General features: G+C 39.2%; 2 protein-coding genes across 2 annotated transcripts; one reads left to right on the top strand and one right to left on the bottom strand.

Moving 5' to 3' along the window:
* The first annotated feature begins 5,881 nt into the window (after positions 1–5,881).
* On the top strand, positions 5,882–7,172 carry LOC125483152 (transcription factor Sox-7-like). The gene has a single exon (XM_048597061.1). It carries the CDS (start codon positions 5,882–5,884, stop codon positions 6,782–6,784), a length of 903 nt encoding a protein of 300 aa, XP_048453018.1. The 3' UTR covers positions 6,785–7,172.
* A 7,147-nt stretch (positions 7,173–14,319) lies between these two features.
* Positions 14,320–14,661, bottom strand: LOC125483151 (60S ribosomal protein L35a-like). Its single transcript, XM_048597060.1, is given in 1 exon segment — positions 14,320–14,661. A coding segment is annotated over 1 exon segment (342 nt).
* Positions 14,662–17,953: the final 3,292 nt, after the last annotated feature.

Here is a 17,953-nt window from a genome sequence, read left to right as displayed (position 1 = left end):
ATGATTAGGATGGTTAATTTAATTTTATAAACTCAACAACTTGAACAGTTATCACTCTTCATGAAAAGCACCAGTGATACTAACATGTTAGAAAGAAATTATTCCAAGACATATTTTCTTATAAATGATTTCACCACTTTAATATACAGGCCAATATTTGCATTTTATACGTTATTCTCCAACTATGTTGGTGATTTTGTTTTATTTGTTTCATTTCTTTTGTAACATAGAAACCAGGAGCAAGAATTGGCCATTGAGCCCTTTGAGTTTGCTCCGCCATTCAATATGATCATGGCTGATCTCCATCTCAATGCCAAATTCCCACTTTCTCCCCATATCTTTTGACGCCTTTAAAATGTAAAGAAGTCATCTACTTCTTTCTTGAATATACTCACTTACTTGGCCTTTATTGCCTTTTGCGGTAGAGAATTCCAGTGCAGAATTTGAATTATGTTTCCTTACCTAAGTGGTTTACCCCAAAACCTGTGATTTTGTCCCCTCACTCTAGACTCCCTAAACAGGAAAAACTTCCCGTCATCTAGCCTTTATGCTCTTTTCTTGAATGTTTTGACTCTTTTTTGATCTTGGAGGAAATTTATAAAAACATTACCAAGATGGGAAATCTGTCACAATGAAGAAAGAGTAGATAGCTAGCATTGTTTTCTTTGGAACCCAGGAAGCTGAAGAGAAATTTAATTTTAGAGTATAAAATTATGACAGTCCTCGATAGAGTTAAGAAAACATAACTATTCTCCTTAGCAGGGAAGGAAATAGCCAGTGAACATATATTTAGTGATTAGTGAAGGATTTGAGGGGAATCAAGAATTTGTTTTTGCTAACGGTATGGTGAGGGTCTAGAACCAACTATCTATAAAGACGGCAAAGGTAGTAACCCTCATCACACGAAAAAGTCCTTTGGATATGGACTTGAAAATCTCTGACTTACAATGGTACAGACCAAGAAATGGAAATTGAAATTGAAATTAGGCCGGATGGTTTTTTTTTAGCTGGTATAGATGTGTTAGCTGATTTCCAATGCTGTAAATTTCTATGAAGATAATCTTTCCAGCTGTTTGGTAGTTCACCCAAGTAGTCATTTTTCTCATAATTGTGCTAGAATGTGACTATCAGAAGGGTTTTCAACACCGAAGTGCATCACAGTGGACAGAAGTTTGTCTTTTAAGTGACACAGTGGCTCTGTGGTTAACACTACTGGCTCACAGCACCAGGACCTGGGTTTAATTCCACGTTCAGGTGACTGTCTGTGTGGAGTTTGCACATTCTCCCCATGTCTGCTTGGGTTTCCTCCGGGTGCTCAGTTTCCTCCCATAGTCCAAAGATGTGCAGGTTAGGTTGACTGGCCGTGCTAAATTGCCCCATAGTATCCACAGATGTGTAGGTTAGTCATGATAAATGCAGGTTTACAGGGATAGCATAGTGGGATAGGTCTGGGTGGGATGCTGTTCACTTGGTCAATAAGGACGCGATAGGCTGAATGGCCTGCTGCCGCACTGTAGGGATTCTATGATTTTACATAAAATCTATATTAAAACTTTTTTTTCCAGAATCCTTTAATGATCAGATGTAGGAAAACTAATTCACAATTACTGAGACAGATTGTGGTGGTGTCCATGCACTGTTGTGGGTCAAATCAGCACAAACCAATGACTGCATCTTGGACTGGTGCCTTGCAGATAATTTTAATCATGTCTATAATGCAGAAACCATCTAGATAGCAGAAGAACATTAAAATTAATAACTGCTTATATATCCATATGTGGAAATCACAATATTTCAATGTTAATGCTCAATTTCAAATTTCCACCAATAAATATTCCCACTTTTAAACAGCTTCCTTTTAATACAACATGAAACATATGAAATTCTACAAACAGATTTTGGAATTGAAAATAAGAGAGAGTGGCGTACAAATAGATAAATGCGTGTTGTTTCTGAGAGGTACAGTTCCTACAGTAAGATAAAAATACAGGAAGGAAATTAATTGGTGATAAAACTGAAGAGGAAATGTCCAGTTATTGTCCTCCATTGCAATAATAGTTGATATCACTATGAATTATAATTAGAGGAAGAATAGAATGATTGAATGCCAGAATACATGTACTGCAAAGAAGAAAAAACCCAGGAAGAGAGACCTGGTTGCTTCAGAGTAAGTACAAATCGAGGAAAAACCCATATTGATGAATGGTGAAGGGATCGGCACCGGCACCAACTCTGCTGCATTTATAATATTTTCACTCCTTCAGTCAACAAACATTTTTCCCATGCTATCAATAAAAACGTCATGGGATGCATTGTGCAATTTAACAAGGCCTAGGAAAGCTTTGGGTTTCAGAATGATATTTCACAAAATTAAACAAAAAGATTGATCAGCTGCATGTACTATATTTTAAAAGACCAGCCGTGATCAGTGCCTCGTTCTGGTATATTCATGAAAAGAGATTTTGGAATGTGGTAAAATGACTTACCAGTATTTAATACGAGTCAATGCTTATTATCAAGCATGATATCTCTTTCCTGCATTGATGATATCAGCTCAAACCTTCAAAGGTGATTCACTAATCCTTTAAACCAATTGATCTGGACATATAATTTGACAGATTATTATACTTAATTCCAGGGATGGGTTCAGCTCAGTTTCCTGGATGGCTGGCTTGCAATGCAGAGCAATACCAACACTGTGTGTTCAACTCTACAATGGCTAAGGTTACCATGAAGGGTTCTCCTTCTTAATCTCTCCCCTCATGTGACATATGACTCTCAGGTTAAACCACCACCTGTTGTCTCTCTGAGAGAGCAGCCCTATGGTCTGCTAAGACAACAGCTACATTATCTTGTACTTAATTCCAGGAGAAGTGTCAATATTGTATCAGGTAAACTACAATAATATAGTTTGAATCAAATTAGCAGTACTGTAGTGAGGTCAGCATGGGCTTTGGGAAACATAGTCTTTCTCCTGGCCCTGCTTTTTCATTGCACAGGCAAGTTAGCAAGTTAGTGCAAAATGCAGCCCTAAATGTCATTATACGTTATTTGAGACTAACTGTGTGACTCAGGTGGTTTTATGTCACTTTCGCCTTTGTTTGTTCCCATGAGCAAAGTGGAATTATTGAAATTTGTCCAGATATAGCTGGAATCTCTACTTTTCCACATTTAGCTGTACTAAATTAATAGTGCATTAATGGCCATGGTCAGCAGGTATCAGAAACAATCCAATGGCAGCTTAGCAATTTCCTGTGAGATTACTCTGAAAATAAACCTTCTCAAAAACAACTGCAGATTTTGGAAATCTAAAATAGAAGCAGAAAAAGTGCTAGAATCTCATCAAAAGTCAGCAGCTGTGTATAAGGCAAATGACTTAACATTTGATGATGAGTTAAAGTTTTCAGAGATTGGGGTGGAGTGGACCATTCACCAATTTGAGGTCCAAAACTTAAACCTTAATCCATTTATTCTTTTCACACCTGTTGACTTATCTACTATTCCCAACATTTTCCATTTTTGTGTAAGTTTATTCTGAAATTGTCAATTTTATGAAATCCATGAAATGGGAGCATAGCATTTAGCCCACTATAAAAAATTATACGAAGTCTAAACTCAACCAAGTTGAGAGAAAGAATTGCAAGAATCCAGTTGCTTCTGCAATTAATAATTCAAGCTAGGCACCATTCTGTGCTGTAACCCCTGCACCTGCCAAGCTGTGGGGCACAACTATGCCCACTGACAATACAGTGGAGAATATGACACTCCATAATGACAGTCTGGCACTTTTAATGTTAACATTTTAAAACTTCTCTTCAAAGGGCACATCCATCATTAGGATGATGGGGTTGTCAGATGGTTATTGCTGGAAGGTCCCAAATTGGCACTCCAGCATCAGGAACCCACCTGTCATCAATAAATGGATGGAAACCTTGCATCTTGGCGATGCTTGCCAACATGTACTGGCACAATGCAGGTTGAGATCCGAAAATTCTAGCCCCAAAACAAAAACAGTCATCGGCGATTTTGCCATCTGTAAACTCATTAATTTGATGGTGAAAACCATCAGCTACAGTCAAATGAGGTTAGGATTGCCAACAGGAGTCAGGCTGCCTTTAATCAATCTAATAATAAGTATTAATTAAATTAATGCAAGAAAGTTTTTTGCTTCTTTTAAATATTTCATCATTTGGTTAGCTGAGTGTGCTAATGAAAACCTGAGTCGAATTTTTGTTATTCTTACATAGAGTGCACATTTTCCTCAAATTTAAACAAAACCCATTTAAGAAAGTCCATAGAATTATGTAACATGGTTACCGGAGCAAGGGCTTAGGACCATGTGGCAGAGTACTGTTGCATTCTGAGTGGAAATTCAGAATTCAGTTATCATGCTTGACCTTCAATAGCTGTTCAGTTCCTTGAAAATTGGAAGAAGGGTAAAAATGATGATAGAAATAGATATATTGGTCTATTTCCTCTTACTACAGATTTTAAGTGTTTTCTTTTCACACTTCAAACCCGAGGAAAATAAGCCTGTATGTAATCAGACATTTATCTCACAGTATCTCACTGTTTGGCCTTTTAACCTAGGCAGTTAGTCGCAACAGGCTACTTGTCAACTGAGGGAATTATTGTTGAGCTAAAAGCATCATCATCTGACAGCCACACAGGCTGATTTTCTTGCTTGGTCAACTGAATTGCAATCAGACAAGAGTATATTTTTCTTCTTCCTCTCCTGGAAGTGCTGACACTCATCATACTCATGAGATCAACTTGGTCAGCACAGTTCAAGGAGCAAATCTCAGAAGGTCTTGTATGCCTCATTTGCCAGTGCATTTACATGCCAGATTCTTTGGACAATTCCTATTTGGAACATGATGGGAAAACAGAGATATGAATTATATTGGTGGACACAGGACAGATGTCACGATATCTTTTACTTAGGCAGCAAAGAAACTGTCATCATTGTGGATGACCAGGCAATAGAAAAAATGAAACAAACAAAAATAAAGGTGTGGCTTGGAATTCTATGGTAACATATATCTTGGATTTTGTTTGCTTAAGTAGAAGTTGGTGTTTTAAAATTAACAGACTTTCTGGCAGCTTCACTAAATTAGTAAGGTTAAGTTTAGAATTATGTAGGGTCAATAAAAATATAAATTCAAACAGTTGATATATGCAATAATTAGAACCATGAACATGCGTTGTATGCATGAAAAGTAAAACTTTCTTGAAATATCAATTAAACTGAAAAAAATGTTAAGCGACGCTTGTTTACGAGAATATTCACTAAACATTTTACAACCAAAGAAATGAAAAATAATTTTCAAAAACTTAATATGAAAAGTCAAAATATTGCACTAATGAAGCCTCAGTTGTTGTTCATATCTCTATTGAGACTAGATAAAGAAACTAATCAAATTCTGTTAATGCTAAAATGATGCTTTCCCATTTATGTTTATACAATTCATTTCTCAAGTCTAAGCCCAACTGACAATGGAGACAGGTGTGTTCAAAATGCAAGCTAGCACATGATCTCTTGAAAACTACCTGGCACTTGTTTAGTAACATAATGGAGCAGCACTATCAGGTTTGTGAAAGGAAATATGGCTGTAAATCCTGACTCAGAGTGCAGGCTAATATCTAAGTCAGCATGATGACTTATTAATCTGATTTTAGTCCCTATTTTGTTTAATAAGACTACACTGCTGCTATTGAGGTTTAATTACCTTATAGTCATAGCACTGAAGAGCAAAAACATTTTTACTATTTCAGAAGTGGTAAAGAACAATAGCTTATGAATTTTATCCTATAAAAATATTCATAATGGAGTGAGTGAAGCTATAAATTGATGATGTTTAATAATTTTTTATGGATGAATATGTTTTTGCAACTTCTGACTGAATTCATGGGATATATTTTAGGTAAATCATGGAAAGCTCTCACTCCTTCACAGAAGAGGCCTTTTGTAGAAGAAGCTGAAAGATTACGAGTCCAGCATATGCAAGATCATCCCAATTACAAATACAGGCCTCGGAGGAAAAAACAGATCAAACGTCTCTGCAAACGTGTAGATCCAAGCTTCCTGCTCACCAGCTTCCCCCATGATCAGCCTCCTGTCCGCAGTGGAAGAATGTGCAGGGGACCTCTGGAGGAGGAAGAGGATAAAGGCTATCCACCAGCCTCAAGACTTCCTGCAATCAGCAGATTCAGGGAAACACAGACAACAAACAACAGCTTGGACAATTATGGGCTACCCACTCCTGAGATGTCCCCTTTAGATGTGATTGATGCTGATCACAGTTTCTTTCCACCTCAGTGTACAGAAGATTCTCCTCCTCAGATGAATGGAGTAATGTATCATTCAGACTACAGACAAAGCCCTATCCAATGTGGACACCTCAGTCAGATTTCAGTTCCACAGAATAGATCTACCATGATGCACTCTGCAGCCAGCCAACCTCCACCGCCTTCTTATTATAACCAGATCCAGCAGTCTGCTCCCCAGTCCATGAACTTGAGCACATCAGTTCATCTTTCTCCTCCCCATGACCACCATCACCTAGATAATCTGGAACATATCACCCAAGCTGAGCTTTTAGGAGAAGTGGACCGAAATGAGTTTGATCAGTATTTGAACACCTCTAGTCATCTAAATCAAGCAGGAATTAATTCACATCTACCTGACATCTGTTCACCAGGAGGCACAAATTCAGAGAGGAGCCTTATATCTGTATTAGCGGATGCTACTGCAGCCTATTACAATAGCTACAGTAGCTCCTAGAGCAAACAAATAGACGTGTACTTTTTTAAAAATAACAACAGTATTATTTACAAATATCTCTGGGCATGAAAATATCCTCAGGGTAGTAAAATACAGTCGTCATGCTTTTTCATAAATGATGACCAGCATATTTATATTGGCTTGAAGTAATTGTTGCAACACTTGTAAAATAAGATATAAAGTTGCTTGCTATTTGGACTGCTTGTTTTCCAAACATTAGGCTGAAATGTTTGTGCTTGTTAAGAGTTTGCAAGAGATATATCTAAATCCCAGTGATTGCTTCGCTTTTTTTTCTGTTTGGTTGTTATATGCCTTCTCATTTCAAATGTCTGCATCATCTTCTATTGAATTGAGAAAATTTAACTGATCTGAACTGACTGATCCAATACTGAATGAATTATTATGTTTTAAATCTAATAAACATATCATGAGATACTGATTGCAGTTTTATTTTTAATTTTCTGAACATTCATAAATATCCACATCCAATGAAAATGTTACCATATTTGGCCAGATTTAATTATTAATCATAGCTATCAGAGCATTGCTGCCATTTTAGAAATGGCATTTGCCCATTTGGGATCTGTGAAGAAAGCATCAATTATGATTCAGCTGAACAATTCTGCATAATGAAAGCTTGCAATAGCGGGCACATTTTAACAAGTAAGTTCTACAGTTCCCCCATGTGGCAAGTTATTCACTTAATCCAATTTGTTGAGAAGTGACGTTCTGCCACAAAAAGAGAGAAAGTTCAAGTAAGAATTTAAATCCTCCAGCACTGCTTCCATTGGCAGGAGTATGAAGGCATGATGTCAGGGGCATGTAGTGAATTGTGTGGGGCAATGAGGATAACCTAACAATCAAAATGCAAAACTAAATTCTTTACAGTGTGGAGTATGGTACATCTGTAGTATAGTACATCTCTGAATTTCTCAAAAGTTATCCCATTTTTACTTTTAAATATTTGGTTTAAATTTCTCCAAACCTATTCTACAGCTTTCTGTTCTCTAATAGAAACAGGAATTGCTGCAAGTTCATAATAAGATCATTAAAATGTGAAGACAGAAGGCCAGTTAACAGTTACTTGCATGCCCTTCCTCATGAAGAATAAGGAAAGAGGAGAGAGGAAGAAGTAGGGCACCATTTAGTATGTGGAATGAACAGAAAAATATTTTTATTTAGCATATTTTAGGTTGTTTTGAATCTGGGCTTATGTCTTATGAGCTTATGGATATCCAGAAAGTGTCAAAAATGAAGTAGGCAATACTAAAAGGTAAGAATCATGTCTTTTTTGAAGTTTTTGGGTGTGTGCCAATGCAGAAACTCTCTTTTATACAGATGACAAGAGTATTAGGTTTGTGAGCACCAGCTGTTCTCAAAGCAAGCTTCCTTCCAGCGCACATGCTGCTGCTTCACACTTTGCTATCACTTAAGATAATTTGGTTAAAATGGTAAACAAGTCACAAATGATGAAAATCTGAAATACAATTGGAACTGAATCAAACAAAATGAGGGATGAATGGGAACTGAAGAGTTTCAAAGTACAGTCATTGGACCTAAAACATTAACTCTGTTTCTCTCTCCACAGATGCTGCCAGATCTGCTGAATTTCACTAGCATTTTCTGTTTTCATTAAAGTTGATAAAAATATGTTTATATAGAGAAAGTATACAGAGTTCAAAGTCCAGCTAATCGGGATGAGAACAAGTTCAGCCAGATAGAGGTGAATAGTGGATGAGGAATGTTTGGGAAGGAAGCAGAGATCCTGGAGGCCACCCTGAAGAGGCAAGGAGATAATTAAATCCAACGAACCTGGCATCATTGAAACAGTGCAGAATATGAGGACTAGAGTGAACAACATACTGTAGTGTAAATACTCTTTTTGTTTCGGCCAGTGGCTGTGACAGGCATTATAGCTTTATAAGTGATTCTTAAGAAGGTTAACTCAAACAGTGAGATGTACCAGACACATCCCTGCTTTCCATCCAGCAGTTGGTTGCTGCTTTCTCTTTATTGCAATTTTGGAGCATTCATTTACAAGTTTTTTTTTTTCGCTGGCTTGGAATGTTTAAAAACATTGCGCAACAACAGTACACTCTCCCTAAACCATTGCTGTGTTTCCATTATGCTAAAGTTTGTCATTTACGTGTGTACGCACCATTTTAATAGATAACCAATAAGTTGTTTTTCCCAAATGTACATTATTCATAAACTTTGTAAACATACACAAAGCATTTCAGCTTGAGTATTACAATATTCAAGGGAGGCAATTGCTTAGTGGCATTATTGCTGGACTGTTAATCTAGAGATCCATATAATGCTCTGGGGATCTGGGTATGAATCATGCTGTGGCAAATGGTAGAATTTGAATTCAATTTGAAATCTGAAGTCAGGAGTCTAATGATGACCATGAATCCAATGCCAACTGTTGGGAAGGCAACTGACCTCCTTGTCTGCTATGGCCTACATGGTTGACTCTTAACTGGCTTCTGGGCAATTAGGGATAGGCAATAAATGCTGAGCTAGCTAATGATGCCCTCATCCCATGAATGAATTAAAAAAGTTTTCAGGAACATTCAACTTGCATCCATAAAATACACTCTATGCAATATGATTGTAACACCCTTTTTTTTGCAGGTATACAAATCAGGTATACAGCCCGAAAGCAAAAGCACTTCAAATTGAAAATTGCAGAAAGTGCAATGTGTACAAATTTCTCTATGCAACGTGTTTCACCTGGAGGTGCTTCATTACATTTTCAATACCCTTGATTTACATTGTACATGATACGTAAAGCATGCTATCAGAGGAGTATTACATTTTCCAGCCCCTCAGTATATTGAATGGCTGAAAAGCACCAGGCAATTACCTTTCCCTATAATGCCTCTGTCCATGCTTTAATATGTTCCTCAGAATGTAATTCTGCACTGTGGAATGTGCTGATCTGCCACAAGCTGTCAAGGACAACTCCTTGCATTGGAAAACCAGCAAATTTCAGACAGAGCAAAGAACTTCTTTTATTGACGCTTTGCGATGGAGAAATCTGTGCTCTTCAGGATATTTCCAGGCATATTTGTCTCTGGGAATGTCCTGTAGAGCACAGATTCCTCCATTGCAAAGCTGCTCCAGATGAACCTTGACAAAATATGTCACATTTCCCTCATGAACTTGGAAAGTAAGGATGTAAGGGAAACATAATGATCAAAGAACACATTCTGCTGATTGTTGTAATATTTTACCAACAAACACAAACGGGTCAAAATAAATATGCTTACTGTCTATAGATATGAATAGTGAAATTATGAGCTGAATTTTAATGTTCTGACCTGCTCACAGTGGGATCAGTGTGTAAGAGTAGGATCACAGTGGGGCAGTGTATCAGAGAAACGGTGTTTGAGCAGTGTGTTTGTCATTATCTTTTCAATCCAGTCATTACATTTGTGCCAGACTTCCAAGTTTTCCCAGCAATCAAAGCATGTGGGTCTGATGATGATCTGTAGTCCATTCCAGCTGAGCACTTTATGGAACCATGTAAAAATTAGAGTTGAAGCATAGTGAAAATCTTCGGACAGAGCCCAAAGCTACAGGAATAGAGACACGAACTGTCGCAGCAGCACCATGTTTCAGCAATACAGTTTCTGACATGATGCTTTGGGCTTTCAGATTCTGTTCCTTGTGAATTGGAGGAAGAGGCCTGCCTCTGAAAACCAGCAGCTTGAAAGTGGCTGAAGGGGTGAACAGTAGAAGTGTTGTTCCAAACTCTTTGATATGGTGATGGAAGAGATTTAACTTCTCAAGAGCAATTAGCAATTGACAATAAATAGTCAATCATTCTCAATTACTTATCAACAATGTCCACATCTCTTTAATGAATGAAAAGAAATGATCTAGTCAGGGCAGGAAAATGATGAATGGCCTGACTTGTTGAACTCTACCTTAATGTCCTTCTAACTCTAACCATCCTCACTCTTTCTTCTCTAACCTTCATCTGCACCTCATTCCTCATAGATGTGGCAGCTTCACCCATTCATCTCTCTCTCTTTCTCTCTCGAGGTACCTCCTCACTTCTCCATCTTAATCGTTAGCACTGATGTTCACCCTTATCTTAATGCAATAGCATGCACATCCTTCACAGTGATTCCCCCCAAAGTGCTGTCTTTCCATCCTCTCAAACATTGTATTTTTCACACTCGGGCCTCTTCCTTCTCCAAGAGACATCAGGACACCAAGAAAAAGCAGAAAAATAAAAATGGTCCTCCAGCCATCTCCACTTTTACTACTGCAGAGGAGAAAATGCTGGGATGAGCTGGGTCCTAGCATGTATGGCCATTGGTGATGAAGAAACGGGATTCTCAGCTACATGGTGACAGAATAAAACAGCAACAGTCACATGGAATATATCACTGATGTCTGTTAACTTGATGTCACCAGGTGATGAAAACTGATAGTATGCACAACAATGATTTAGGTTTAGTTCTTATCCACAGCTTTCAACTTGTTTATGTTTTTCAAGCATTCCTCAGAAGGTGGTGCTAGAGAAGGATATTAAAAAAACTTCATAAAGGAAAACAGTCAGAGTGCAAATCCTCCAACTGCCGGTGGAAGTGCCAGACAGTAGATATGTTGTCCTATGATGGAGCATACATCATATGTAAACAGAAGCGGGCATTGGGACAGATACAGCAGTGGAGAGTCCTTGTAGAGCATATGACCTTTCAAGCTCTGCTTTGCTGCATGCAAATGTTAAGCTTTGGTGGCTGTCAACAGAGAGAACAATTCTGTATCTATTTCCAGCTGCAACATACTCAATTAGAGAAATTAAAGGAAACTATCTCTTGCATGAAGTCTCAGGTCTTTACTCTAAGTGAACCCTAGCTGTCACTTATAGTCTGTGCATTGATTTACAATGTATATGATTTGTGAAGTGCACTGCCAGAAGGGTGTTACATTTTCCAGCCCTTTAGTGTATTGTATGGCTGAAAGGTCCCAGGCAATGACTTTTCCCCATTGCACCTCTGCCTATGCCTTAATGAGTCCCTCAGAATGTAATTCTGGACCTTGGAATATGCTGATTTGTAACACTCTGTCATGGACGACTTGCACTGGAAAACTAAAATGCCACCTTGAGCAAAGTTGAGGAAAACTTCAACATAGCTGTTCAGCACCTCACTGAGCTGCAAGAAAACATTTTTCACATCTAAGTTGGTATTATGTAGGTCATGTGGGGCCAGATAGAGAAAGGGTGCACTGAAATTTGAATCTGCTCAAATACACTTCTGATGCCATGTTTTCCACACTCCCTCCTACCCAGTCAAAATATTTACTTTGTGACTTGTCTTGACGGCTGATTCTGCCCTTACAGAAGTACAGGTGGGCAAACTTTGGCAGGGCCCTCCTGGCTTCAACACCACAAGACAATGGTCAAAAGCAGTCACATCAGAAAAATGAGCAACCTGACTCTGAAAGTCTAGGGATGAGACCTAGAGACAGGCATCGAGTGTCTGTGAAATAGATGAATTGTTAGCAGTGAGACCTCTTTGCTGTGGGCTGGGAATGCTCAGAAAATTTGGAATTTGTGTGTCAAGGGCTGCACTGTACCAATTTAAGTGGTTTGACTCAACCAGACTATCCTGGCTTTCCCTGGCAGCAATGACTGTAGTTGCATTCCACCTGTTAAATGTCTTCCTCCAAGGAGGCAGAGCATTCAGCACTTCCTTCTAGAATTCCAGCCCCCACTGCTGTACAATGTAATATGTATAGGTTCCAGAAGACTCTGACCATTCTGGTTTCTGAGAATTACTGTTAGCTCTCCATACAGTATCATGAGCCACATCTTAAGAGGGCATCCCTTGTTTCCACCTCATTTGTCCCCAAAAACAATTCAGGTTTGAGGTGTGAATATCTCTGGAAGACATGACTAGTGGAAAGTAAAATCATCAGGCTGTCTCTACGAGAATCTTGCACAGATTTGCATGTTATGGTATTTGCAGACCAGCTGGACATTGATGGTACAGAATCTTGATTGATAAGAACCCCAGTTGTTGCAGAGAGCAACTGCAAATATATGGCAGTGCCTGACACAAGCTTTAACATGAGTAGCACAGTGCACAGCATTTGCATTGAGTGCCCAGATATCTCACCACCTTGAAAATCTCACCTGCTGAGCCATGTTAGAGAACCTTGTCCTCACTAGGTTCCTGCCCCTTTTCTAACTTAGATCATCTAAACTGTGCACCATATCCATACTTTCACCACACATTTCTCCTTCATTGCAAACAAATAATGTTCTTTAGAGGTCTTTCACTGTCCTGTAGAAGTCGACATTGTATGGCAGCATTAGTTAACTTGCACAATATTGCAACCGCAGCAAGATTAGGAGAAGGATGAACATTATCAGAGGCAGAGAATTATAACTGGAGGAGACTCTTTGGAAATACTTGATTTTACTAGTTCAACGAAATGGGCACGGAATATTTATGTTCTTAGGAGGTTTGAGATAGTAAAACTAGAGAACATATCCCTGTATAAAACAGATGATAGTAGCTCATGTCCTGAGTAGATATAATTCCACACAATCTAAGAACCACTTGCTATAGTCTATCAGCTGCCTGTTCTGGACAGCCATGTGAGCTCCTCTTTTGACCATTGCCTCTTTATGTATTCTCAGGTAGAACACATGAAGAATTTCTGACTCCTTCATCGGAGCAGTTCACAGAATCCCTTTACCTGACAATGCATTACTGCATCATACCCTCACAACACAGAAGCATCACTTGTGGGGATATTAAATATCAGTTTGAGGGTACTTCATAGGGTGTTAGGGACCAGTGAGCAGGACCAATGAAAACTGGAAAATGTGTAACAAAAATCCCTTTTCCTCAGATTTCCTTACCCACAAAGGCCAGGACTTCTGATCCGAGGCCCAACAGAAAAATGCTTGCTGAGCAAAACACAATATTGAAGTTGTACAATGTACTTTGCAGCTTCTGGCACATTGCAGATGGAATATAGCAGTCTATCTGCTGCATGTGTGGCCAATAGACACCGTTTTGCCAAACTCTGCAGCACTCCTTAATGCTTAGGCTGATGTTTGGCTGGACAGAGAGAATGCAAGACTTCAGCAAAGTCACAGGGGTCTACTCCCATATGGGCCACAATGTATATAACATGGAAGCTTCTAAACAGGGATTAACAAGATGAGATTTGCAACTCCTAAATCACCTGCACTGAATTCTTCTTCACTCTGCCGTGACTTCACTGGATTCATTAGAATTCCAATGGGGCCCAATCAGTAAATCATGCATTCTGTAAAATCCCAGCAGAATCCAAAAATTCTCCACAGACCATCTCCGGTTTTCATAGAAAGCTTAGTGTAAGTGTTTCTTTTTAAATCATTTTACTATTTATTGTTAATTTATGTATACATCTATGAATGATACATTAAGCACCAGTGAGCAGGAGCAGTTTAAACTGGAAAAGGTGTACAGAAATCTCCTTTCCTCAGGTTTCCTTACTTATAGAGCCAGGAATTCTGTTCAGAGGCTTTTGATCCTTGATGGGTGCAGCATCACATCAATCCTGTGTCCAATAGCTTTATCAGGTGGGTAGCTGATGAATTTTGCACGAACCATGCCACTCTTTCCATGGGCATAGGTCACTTTACCACAACTGACACAAGTCTTGTTTGGTTTACCACCAGGAGTCGCAGTGTTGGTTCTTTGCATTGTAGAGTAAGCACAGCTCTTGCCCAGGTGAGATTCTGTTTCTTTGCGGCAATAAGCACCCTCAATCTTCAGTAGGGCAGTGTGCTGTCTCTGGTTTTAAAAGCTTCATTTATTGCCTGTAAACATGGCTTTGCACCTTAATCTTCCAGGCATTGCAAGAGTGCTTAGGGCAGTTGGATCGCCTGACCTCATACCAAGATGTAAATGTTGGCTGGAGCAAACGGGGCACCTGTCATGTGTTACTCCAGCATTGATTCAATGTATCACTTAGTACACAGAAGTTAAACACATTGATAGTTTTACATACAGGGAGGCATTGTTGTTGATAATTGAAATGTAATGTCATCCTCCCACAAACTGCCATATCACTATGTTGGTAAGGTTGAACTATCAAAAACATTGATCTTCAACAAGATAAAAACATTTTCTGCCTGTCACATAAAGTTGGGTAGTATCAGGTGAGTTACCCTTGTGTGGACTGTGACTCACTGATGTTCTGCTCCTCCTATAAATAAGTGAGTGAGTAAAAAACAAAAGGTTACCTTTGGTTCCTGCTTCTTCTTCAGAATCGATTCAGGTTTTTAAAATGTTTACTTCCAAATCGAAAATGGAAATCTTTAGCATTAAAATCCACAGAATACGGTACATTTTTGAAGAACTAGGCTAGAGGAACATTCCTGTTCGGTTTTGATAATTTCAACCCTTCCAACTGGAACAATTCAAACTGAGACCCCAAAACTTGGTTATTTTACTGAGTATGTATTATTAGCAGGGAACTTCATCAAAGCAGCATGTAGAGTCACAGATAGACTGAGTTTATGGGGTTTCATCATGCCACTATTCCAACTAATAGGTCATGGGAATCCTGCCCACAATTCTGATGGCTGCCCACAACTTACTGATGAAATAAGGTTAATTGTTTTAAAGCAAGACTTCCACCCTTTCTCAGATGTAAGTCCCACCATAGAGCGTACTAGCCCATCAGATTTTGTGAGATATTAGTAAAGTGTGTGGATCCAGTATAAAATAAATATTAGCCCCCTCAACATCATTGTCTTCTACAACATCTGTGTCAAAGATTTTTCTCCATAGTCAAGTCATTATGCAATCATGGATATAGCTAATACATTTTTGTTACAATCCTATCATCTAGCCTCCAACTCCGCCACCCCCCACCAACTCCACTGAGTCCCTAAATTTACAAAGCACTTTTTCTGGATATCTAAGACCTTTCTCAGAATGCCGTCTCTTCAGACCTGGAAGAATGATAGATCTCCTGCTTAAGAACTGTTGACTCTTGTACTGATCTGTGGAACAGTTCTCCCTGTACAATCTTTTATCTCATGGATAGTCTTCACAGAGGACATGGTTCTTTGCAGACCTCATTGTTGGTCCATTACCTTTTCTGGAGGACCCTTAATCCCCTGAATTTGCTTAACAGAGCTGGCTCAGGTAGGTACCCCATAGCATCCTCTGGGGTCTTTAATCTCATAAATGTCATTTATGGAAGACAGTACTGTCTTCCTTGTAGGACTCTGGATTTCTGGATCAGGCAATTTATTTCTAAATAGAAGAGGCAGTCCATATTTTTCAGTATCTTGGATGGTTAGACCAGGCAATTTCTTCTTTCTGACCATGTGCTGAATCTGTAGACATTGGCCTAGGTCACATGGAACTGTATGCAGCTTATCTCCCCCAACAAGTTGATCAAATGGATAATTTCAGACACTGTCTGTGGATGTTTTATGGGTAAAATTAGGCTTCTCAGATTCTCAATCATGTTACTGATAGATTGCTGCTCACTCAACCTTGTCACCGGCATTGACTGTTCTGCTAGGTTCATTTGTTCAGCAAGCTTTTGTGCTGTCTAGGTACCTTCATTTAAAGACTTGGTTCTGAGCTCATCCCTGAAAGTTGCCACCCAGGTTGTATCCCTGAAAGTTGCCACCCAGGTTGATAGGGTTGTTAAGAAGGCGTACGGTGTGTTAGGTTTTATTGGTAGAGGGATTGAGTTTCGGAGCCATAAAGTCATGTTGCAGCTGTACAAAACTCTGGTGCGGCTGCACTTGGAGTATTGCGTACAGTTCTGGTCACCGCATTATAGCAAGGATGTGGAAGCATTGGAAAGGGTGCAGAGGAGATTTACCAGAATGTTGCCTGGTATGGAGCGAAAGTCTTTATGAGGAAAGGCTGAGGGACTTGAGGCTGTTTTCGTTAGACAGAAGAAGGTTAAGATGTGACTTAATAGAGACATTCAAGATGATCAGAGGATTAGATAGGGTGGACAGTGGGAGTCTTTTTCCTCGGATGGTGGTGGCTAGCACGAGGGGACATAGCTTTAAATTGAGGAGTGATAGGTATAGGACAGATGTCAGAGGTAGGTTCTTTACTCAGAGAGTAGTAAGGGCGTGGAATGCCCTGCCTGCAAAGGTAGTAGACTCGCCAACTTTAAGGGCATTTAAATGGTCATTGCATAAACATATGGATGATAATGGAATAGTTTAGGTTAGATGGGCTTCAGATGGGTTTCACAGGTCGGCGCAACATTGAGGGCCGAAGGGCCTGTACTGTAATGTTCTATGTTCTATGTTCTATGATCTATGTACATTCTTGTTACCGGTACTTGTTTCTTCTGGAAAATGTTGATGACTTTTATCTTTTGATCTATCAGCATATAGAGTCACAGATATAGGGTTGCATCTTGTCATTCTGTTCTTGCCTTCCTTCAACACAATACTGGTAGTGGCAGGGCAGTCTTTGTCACTCTTTGTTCTTATTCAGTTTGATTAAGCCTTTCTTGACCTGCTAGCCACTGTTTCTACTTGGCCATTTGAAACATTTCTTTTATGTTATTGCAGGTAATCTCAATTGATTCCTTTCTTCTTTTTGTGTTCCACCATGAGTCTAGGAAATCCAATGAAAACTTCTACTCATTTCCCTTTGATTAGTTGATGGTGATTTGTTTATGTTCTAGCAAATTATGGTTTCTGGACCAATTTTTCTCTTGGAATTGTGGGACTCCTTCTGACATCTTAAGGAAGCTGAGGACCAAACATGCATGCTTTTTCAAAAAAGAGGTGTTGAATTTTTTTTGATAAACCTGTTCATACATGTTATGAACATGTCTAGAGCAGGTGGGATTTGAACCCAGGTCTCTTGGCTCAGAGGTAGGGAACACAGAATATAGAACTGTACAGCACAGGAATGGGCCCTTCAGTCCATGATGTTGTACCAAACATGACGCCAAATTAAAATAATCCCTTCTGCCTGCCCTTGGTCCATATCCCTTCATTCCCTGCATACTTATGTGCTCATCTAAAAGTTCTCTAAACACTCCTATCGTATCTGCCTCCACGACCACCCCTGGCAGTGTGTTCCAGACTCCTCCCATTCTCTGCATTAAAAATGTGCCCTTCACATCTCCTTTGAGCTTCCTTCCCCCCCC

Source organism: Rhincodon typus, chromosome 5 (assembly GCF_021869965.1).
Source record: "Rhincodon typus isolate 14 chromosome 5, sRhiTyp1.1, whole genome shotgun sequence".
Classification (NCBI taxonomy): Eukaryota; Metazoa; Chordata; class Chondrichthyes; order Orectolobiformes; family Rhincodontidae; genus Rhincodon; species Rhincodon typus.
This window is presented reverse-complemented; position numbering and strand designations above follow the sequence as displayed.

Bases quoted from the DNA above. Each gene is read 5' to 3' on its own strand.
- LOC125483152 (XM_048597061.1), top strand. From the start codon at position 5,882: ATGTTTTTGCAACTTCTGACTGAATTCATGGGATATATTTTAGGTAAA.